Here is a 7,864-nt window from a genome sequence, read left to right as displayed (position 1 = left end):
GAAAGCAGCAATCTACGAACCTTTGCTAATGTAGTGGTCCGAGCTAGGGTCGAAAAACGTCACGCCTCATCGAGCGCACGCCTCCCGTTCTCGAGCGGCTTCACGGACAATCGCGAAACATTTGTACGGCCAAATTGTTTTTCTCCGACACAAAATATAAGATGGCTGCTACTATATTTCGCGACCGTCACCTATACACACTCCCACAAACACACGTACCCAAGTACCGACCGACGATACTCGCCAACTTTTCTAATTGGCTATCTTTCTTTAAGCCGCGAATATTACGTTCTACTACGACCGACACTGGACATCGAAAACCGCTGATTGGATCGATCTGTTTCAAAGCTTCATTCACCTGTTTGATTTTATGCATTATTTCATTAACGAACTGTTTCCGTTCAAAGAATTTTATTTCCCGACAATGGAAACAGTTGCTCGCTAACTCAGTAGGTACTTGTTAAAGCATCGCGGATAAACTTTTTATCTCTCCTTTATTGTTTTTACTTATTTCGTTTGAATTTCGAATCTACCTACGTTTCAAATAAATTTTGAATTTCAAATAGAAATATTTGAAGCTAGTCTAATATTAATATAGAAATTAGGCAATAAATGATACATATATGTTTAAATATGACGTATTGGAATATTACAATTTAAACACTTAATGATGCAAGTAATGTATTTAAAAAAGCGTGAATAAAAGAAAGATAATAATTACGTATGAAATAATTATATATATTAAATTATAAGTATTAATTTACAATACCATTTATATTCTTTTTCGAGTGTTTTTGTCGTAGTATATTAACTCGATCCGGTAAAACAGTTTCATTAATACATGTGGTTTCAAGAATAATTTAAAATTTCTTCTGAATTAATTATGCGTAATACTTTGATCTATGATATGATTGTTGAACATGCCTTAAAAACGGCGCTAGGAACTTTGTGAACCTATCAAATCGAATATCGAGTTGATAATCCTTGAGTATAATATTCCTAAAAGAAACGGGCTACCAACTCGAGAACTTGTATATCCGAAACAGCGCAAGGCACCTTTCATTTATAAACACTGTTATCCGTTAAATACCTTTGAACATTCATAGAAGAGGTAAAAAGTTTATTGTGCGTACTAAATACTTTAAAATAATTTTGTGAATAGACATACATATTCAAAAGATCATATCATTAAATAAATAATTCATAATCAGTGTGTATGCATATATAACTTAATGGTACTAATAATCATTATTTTCAAAGTCAATATGCTTATTTTTCACTTATATTATTACCGCACGAAATAGTTTCACAAATATATAATTATTCCAATGTTAATATTGTAATGTGTTATAGTAATATGTGAATATAATTCTTAATTTTTATATTATGCACTAGAATTTAGTTAAATGTATTTCTTATATTATCATTAGATATACTGATTGATATGTTAAACTTTCAGTTACAATAATGGCTGTATCAACAGAAAGTATAATGACCACAAGCCTCAATGACCCTGTAACCAAAGCAGTAATGGATAATATAATGGGTAATTTACCCACAAAAAAGCCTCTTGTTAGATGCGATGATTGTGATCTTTCATTTACAAGTCAAACAGTATTAGATACTCATTTACAAGGTGCTCGCCATGCTAAACAGGTTTGTACATAAAACTAAATAGGTGTTAAGTAACAAGTTGTAGCATGATTCGTATGCAATCAAAAACATGTTTTAGTATAAATTAATTACAAGAATATAAATGCCAAAGAATATAGAGATACATATGCCTGCTTTACAGATGAGATCCAAGAACATAATGGCATCTCTTGAAGAAACAAAAGTATCATTTACAAAAGATGAAGAAACAAATGGATTAAAATGTAACGTGTGTAATGTTTGTCTAAACTCTATTCAGCAACTTCAGACACATTTGAATGGTATTTGATAAATTAATACTTGTTATATTTTTTCATATGAATAATATATTAAAAAGATTTTGTTTTTTGCAGGAAGCCGACATAAAAAGAAAGCAATGAGAGGTAATAAATCCTACATGGCACGAAAATCACTACCATATAGAATTAGATATAGTCGAGCCATGTGTTTGGATAGACTAATAGGAAAGAATGTTGTTGTGCTAATTTATTGCCTACTTTTATTCACATTTGCATGCGTAACACTGCTGCTTACATTTACTTTTCACTTGTTTTTCTAAACTAATATGGGATGAACTGCTTACTGCCTAAACAGCTTTAATGTAACAATCGTTAAAATACTCAGATATTTTCAAACTTGTTATAATTTATTCATCATTATTTATTGTTTATTATTTATTTATTTATATATCATGTATTTTGTATTATTTATTTTTGTCAGGCGAAAATTGTACATATATTATTTGTTTATTTATTTATTTATTTATTTGTAAAAATACTGCCAAAAAGTACAAACTCGATCACGAGTTATTGAGTTATATGTTGTAACCAATCAAATTGGTATAGCTTGAGAGGATATTTGACTATTTCTGTTTTGTTAAATCTTTTTCAAATATGTAATATACACAATTCTTTTCCCTGTACTACTTCATTTTACTTAATTTCATCCATACCCATAACTTCCTTTAATAAATAACTAATTTACAATAATCTATAATTATTAAAATTAACTTGCTTTATTGTAACAGTTTTTTTTTGTAGAATATCATCTGTATATTTTTTATTATTCTGTACCTGTAAGAAGACAATATAATTGAATGATTGTTAAACATATATTTTTTTTAATAAAATAAAATTATTTATAAGCGCTTATGCATGTTAAAAGTTATTTAGTGATATCTTTTGTTAGAATTGTTTATATTAATGTTTACTTTTCCCATAGCATGAATGTAGTGTTCAAGCTGATTTATTATCACATTTAACCGCATTAGCGGTTGTGATACATAGATAGTATTGATCGCACATTGATGCTTAGGTGAGTGGGATGGCAAAGAATTTGGCAATTCAATGACACCAACCACTACGAATGTCCAAGAAAACTCGGGATCTAAAAGCACATCACTTTCGTGTAACATGTGCAACAAAATTTTCAATTCTCCAGCTCAATACAATGTGGTATGTTATGATTCCGACTACAAAACCTAAATAAATATATAACAAAGTAATAATAAAATGTTACATTACAGCATATAACATCAAAAAGACACACTTTCAAATTAAATCAAGTAAGAACTATAAAAAAGAAAAGGGTTTTTTCACATTGGAGAAAACCTAAGACTGGTGTACATCCTAAGAACTTTATTTAATTATTATCAAATAACTTTGTACCAAGATGTTTCACAAATCAGGCATAGGAAAAGTGCAACTAAATGAATATATCTATTTTAATACATGTATGATGCATTCAAATATAAATGTTTTATTCTTAGAAAAAATTAAAGGAAGCAATTCTAAAACCACACTATTTTTCATCAAATTAATTTGATGAATGGTACTCGACTTTCCAAGTACACATACATATGATACCACTTGTAATGTTTGTTCATACACATGCATGATTTAATCAGTGTATTGAAGTATACATCTTACTCTTGGCACTCTTCCTTTATAATATTATAATATAATATACAATTAAAATAAAAAGATCATATATTAAGAAATTAGATATATTTTAGTTATTAATAGTGCCTCTAATATTAACTGAAATAGTGCAAGAATGCACTGCTGCATTGTATAAATGTACAAGTATAATCATTTGAAAGATAATAGAAAAATATATGATGTTGTAATTCTTAATAAATTACGACTTTGTGAACCTTATAATTTTTATCAAAAATTCCACACTATGTTCAATAAATTTTTTCAAATATTTTATTCATTGTTCAACGTTATCTCTGTGGAATATTTGTTTAATAAACGACGCAATTCCGCATTCTGTTTTCTCAAAGCCTCAGTTTCAATATTTAACTGATGTCTGTCTTTTAATATTTCATAATACTTTTTCAGACCAACTATCAGATTGTCCCAAAGTCTTTCTCTATCTTCCGAAAAGATATTACGATATCGTTCCCAAAACTCCGTTATATCATCCTCCGTTATGTTTCGTGATACCGTCACTTTTTCTTTGAACTCTTTTTTATTGTCTGTAGAGTCTTCGACATTTTTAACGAATTCGTATCTCTCTACGAAATCTTTCAACGCGTTCGATACGAATTCGGTTTCAATCACCAACAAGTGACCTTTGTCACACACTAATTGTCTTTTTGGTTCACCATCCGCTAAGAAACATAAAATAATATAATTAAGCCATTAACATATCTCTACATTTTAACTGTAAGTATATCAAGTTTATTCTTCATCACCTACCGCCAGTGACTTCTATAACACCTTCAGCTACACATGTTGATTCAATCTGTACATTTTCGGGAGGCGTTTCAGATGGTGCAGATTCTGCAGTATCACTACTCGAACTAGTCGTGTCTTTCGACAATTCATCACAACAGAATGCTTGTTCCATAGCTGACACTAGCTTGTTTTCTGCTTCACTAACTTCCACATCGCTACCACAAACACGAGGTAACGTGCCCCTAAAAGTTTCATATTTATCATTGATATTCTAGTTTAAATGAATCATTTGTTTCAGAATAGATCGCATTTTTCACACGCACGTGGACGAAGAACTTTCTGTGGTTTCACTAGTTGCTCCACAAACACTTGGTGTACTCACGGTTTTGATTGAGCAAGTAGGACAGTGTGCATATGGTAAAAAGAAATTTAATAAAAATTGAAGCTCTTGCTCGGACGTGATATGCAGTGCCTGAAAACATTAATATTCTATATATTTGACCTTTGGTAATGCAAGTACCAAGAAAGAAAGAATTTTATTCAAGAAAGATTACTGTAAATATTTTATCCAATCGAATCAGCAACTTGTCATCTTCCGTATAATCTGAAAGCAACTCTTTCAAAGTATCTTCAATGATATAGTCACAGTGGTTGGATATTAATTTAGCGATATGATTCAATAAATTTCGCTCTAGATTAATGTCTTCCAGAGTGGTCGCTGGTTTGTACGATTTAGAAATGATTTTTCTCTTTTTGGCTTCTTCCTTCTCTTCAATAAAAAAATTTTTTTGTGTTGGTGAAAGAAACAACTTTCTACCACGTTACCATTTAAACTTCATCTTCTTGTAATTACAAAATACTATGTATATTGTTGTATACATTTGTTGCAATATAATAATAATTTGCTACATCTTGAAAATGAAGCTTCAAATGGTAAAATGATAAACAGTTGTTTGTTTAAACAATATGCAATCTTTATGAATATTTTCTTTAAGAATTTTACTCTCTTTTATGGCGCACATTGCACCACAATATGATGGTAAATCCTCCTTCCTCAACAACTGCTCTTTCGGTGGTTGCCATTCCACACCTAGCAATTGCTCGTGTATAATTCTATCCGCCGTTAAAATCTAAAACATGCCAATTAGAAACGATCCTTATTACTCGTACATCGTTAACTATTACCTTGTCGACTAACTCGTCCGCAGTTCTAATATTCAGGTCCCAGATTTGCATGTACTTCGTGTCGTTAATGGTTGCTATTTGATTAGACTTCTCTTCCAATTCTTGTATAGCTCTGTGAGTTTTTAATATCTGATTCGTGTGCTTTTGAATCTCCTGTCTCGTGGATTCTTCTAAAGCCGCGTACGTTTTTTTCAAATCGTTCAATATATCCTGAAGTCTAAAAAAACGATCGAGTAATTCGGGATTTTAGGAATTTGAGAATGCATATTTAAAAGTATGATACAAACTTATTAATTCTTCGTTTCTGCTGATTCTTCACAATAAGGTTTTCTTCTTCCCGGCGCTTCAGCACGGTATAATTGTAATCCAACTTCTCAATGTTCATTAAACACGCAGCCTTCATAGTTTGAATCTGTTGCATAAGATTTTGTATCTCTATTTCTAACGCAATCTTTTGTTCCCTGTATTTCTCTTGGTGCTCTATGATCGCTTTCTTCATGTCTCTTTCGTACTCGAGCATTATCTCTTTCTTCTTTTCCCTCGCTTCGAAGGTATCGTCTTGAAGCTTTTTAAATAACGCTTCCCATTTCTCGACGGAGGATTTCAGAAATAGCTTGCGCTCTGATTCGATTACATTTTCGATCAAATTTAATTCGTGACGATACGCTTTGGTCATTGTACGCACCTGCACGAAATTAGAAAGGTTCATTTTTAGTTTGAAAAATAATTATGTTTAGAAATTAATAAGTAAATGAAAATAGTAATTTTTCTGTAGAAACTGACTTGGTTTTCCATTCTTTCTATAAGCAAATCGATATCCTCGTTCTGTTTTTTCACGTCCTCTTCATATTTTAAATCTGCGTGTTCCAAATCTTCTTTCAATTGCGCGATTAAGGCATCCTTTTTATCCAGGATCTCACGACACTTCGCTTGCTGAGCCTCCAACTCATCATGGATTTCTAATGGGTCTTTAGATGCAAGAATACTCGGCCATTTTTTAGCGATCTCATTATATTTTTCCATGCAATTTTGGTCCTCTTCTTCGAGTATTTTTAATACTTTCTCTCTTGTTTCCTTTACTTCCTTTCGTCTTCGCAACTCTTTTGCATCAGTTGCTACTCTTACACCAGCAACCTGCAAACATATGATATATTTATATTAAGTATTTCAGTATATTTTGATGCAACAATTCTTTTTAAATTTTGTGCTACTTAACTATTTGTCTAAGAATAATATCAACTAGTTGTTTAAAGAATTACACATACCACTTCATCCCCTTCTGCAGCCAACTTTTCTAAAGTTTCTATACTATCAAGAATTTGTTTCTCAACGGGAGTTATTTCAATAATTTCATCATCAAGAGCCTTCGTTTTCCTAAAAATTCCACATTTAAAATATTATAAGCTTTTAATCGCTACATTAAATCTAACGTTCTAAAAAAAGCTCTTTTATATTTACATTTTAATAATATTTTAACTTTTAATTCATACCTAATTTGCGCTTCTACACGTCGATTAATACGGAGTTTGCGAGCTAATTTTCGTTCACTCGCATCAAGCGATAAAATAGAAGGTTCATCTTCGGGTGGTTGCGAGATTTCCGAATAAGTTTTTTCTTTCGACAGCATCGTTGAATATGTGTGAAAAAATGTAAAAGTATACTTAAAAAGTCTTTATAACGTGGGTGAATACTTATTCCAACTTATAAGTATTACAAAGGGGTTAGACATCGTCGATCCGTATTAAACGATAATACAGCATAGCAACCCCGCGCTATAGGGCAAACCATTCGCACGATACATTTTTCTGTTGCCATACAATTTCGGGGGTTGTAGAACCCTCTTGCATTTTTCCTGTCGTATCGATTAGGGCTCATATCAAATTAAAATCGTAAAGAATAAAATCATTGACGCTAGCATTTGTTATTTCAAATTTCAAAATGAAAAGTATTTTATAAAATGATACAAATCTGTAATACAATGCGCATATTTAATATTAAGTAGAGGTTTTCCAAACTTTATGGGAGACCCACTTTCGAGGATGATAATTTTTTACGACCTCATATAATCGACCTCATGGAGTGAAAAAATATTGTTCTACATTTAAATTTTTTATTTTACTTTATCATACATATTTTATATTGATTACAATTTTTTTTTTTTGTAGATGTCTGGTGACTGAACACAGAAAAAATAGGAAGATAACAAGATGTATCATCAAAATGAAATCACACGTAATGGATGACCATGTAAAATTGTATTTTATATAGATTTTTATTTTTCTTTTTTAAATGAAATTTTTGTGACTTGTAATAAATAAGATCTAAAGGGTGTTCTGCTGGAA

The 7,864-nt window shown here is 31.0% G+C and overlaps 3 protein-coding genes across 14 annotated transcripts in view; 1 reads left to right on the top strand and 2 right to left on the bottom strand.

The window, feature by feature from the left end:
- The window catches only part of LOC100882185 (uncharacterized), a 25,811-nt gene extending 24,912 nt beyond the window's left edge, over positions 1-899 (bottom strand). For 2 of the 5 annotated variants that reach the window (XR_013037800.1, XR_013037801.1), the window contains exons 1-2: positions 770-899; positions 21-358 (exon numbers count right to left, since the gene is read on the bottom strand). The gene's annotated coding sequence lies outside the window, so the exon portion shown is untranslated. Of the gene's footprint in view, positions 1-20; positions 359-769 lie in introns of those variants that run through there. The other 3 variants (XR_013037802.1, XR_013037803.1, XM_012286993.2) reach the window with 2 other exon arrangements.
- Positions 162-7,864, top strand: LOC100874666 (zinc finger protein 346). Of its 7 annotated transcripts, none has more exons than XM_012286997.2 (6): positions 162-453; positions 1,460-1,656; positions 1,796-1,934; positions 2,007-2,036; positions 2,968-3,107; positions 7,688-7,864. In XM_012286997.2, the coding sequence occupies exons 1-6, from the start codon at positions 162-164 to the stop codon at positions 7,700-7,702; spliced, it is 813 nt and encodes a 270-aa protein (XP_012142387.1). In that variant the 3' UTR covers positions 7,703-7,864. The 7 variants fall into 7 exon arrangements, with proteins under 7 accessions (XP_012142387.1, XP_012142386.1, XP_012142384.1 ...); XM_012286996.2 differs by lacking the exon at positions 7,688-7,864 and adding an exon at positions 4,142-4,277; XM_012286994.2 differs by lacking the exon at positions 7,688-7,864 and adding an exon at positions 3,179-3,699.
- Positions 3,841-7,681, bottom strand: LOC100884070 (dynein regulatory complex protein 1). 2 transcript variants are annotated; one of them, XM_076530401.1, is made up of 10 exons: positions 7,013-7,681; positions 6,788-6,896; positions 6,306-6,656; positions 5,810-6,207; positions 5,523-5,739; positions 5,341-5,467; positions 4,892-5,106; positions 4,661-4,809; positions 4,359-4,579; positions 3,841-4,270 (listed from the first exon to the last, which is right to left on the bottom strand). In XM_076530401.1, the coding sequence occupies exons 1-10, from the start codon at positions 7,147-7,149 to the stop codon at positions 3,864-3,866; spliced, it is 2,331 nt and encodes a 776-aa protein (XP_076386516.1). In that variant the 5' UTR covers positions 7,150-7,681; the 3' UTR covers positions 3,841-3,863. The 2 variants fall into 2 exon arrangements, with proteins under 2 accessions (XP_076386516.1, XP_076386517.1); XM_076530402.1 differs by lacking the exon at positions 5,341-5,467 and having other exon boundaries at positions 4,892-5,101.

This window comes from Megachile rotundata, chromosome 4 (genome assembly GCF_050947335.1).
Source record: "Megachile rotundata isolate GNS110a chromosome 4, iyMegRotu1, whole genome shotgun sequence".
In the NCBI taxonomy this organism is placed as follows: domain Eukaryota; kingdom Metazoa; phylum Arthropoda; class Insecta; order Hymenoptera; family Megachilidae; genus Megachile; species Megachile rotundata.
The sequence above is the reverse complement of the archived record's forward strand: the minus strand, read 5'-3'. Positions and strand labels throughout refer to the sequence as shown.

Bases quoted from the DNA above. Each gene is read 5' to 3' on its own strand.
- LOC100884070 (XM_076530401.1), bottom strand. From the start codon at position 7,149: ATGCTGTCGAAAGAAAAAACTTATTCGGAAATCTCGCAACCACCCGAA. The intron at 6,208-6,305 runs GTCAGTTTCTAC...AATTTCGTGCAG, and splicing joins TAGAAAGAATGGAAAACCAA to GTGCGTACAATGACCAAAGC. The intron at 5,468-5,522 runs GTAATAGTTAAC...GGCATGTTTTAG, and splicing joins CGGACGAGTTAGTCGACAAG to ATTTTAACGGCGGATAGAAT.
- LOC100874666 (XM_012286994.2), top strand. From the start codon at position 162: ATGGCTGCTACTATATTTCGCGACCGTCACCTATACACACTCCCACAA. The intron at 454-1,459 runs GTACTTGTTAAA...TTAAACTTTCAG, and splicing joins GTTGCTCGCTAACTCAGTAG to TTACAATAATGGCTGTATCA. The intron at 1,935-2,006 runs GTATTTGATAAA...TGTTTTTTGCAG, and splicing joins ACTTCAGACACATTTGAATG to GAAGCCGACATAAAAAGAAA.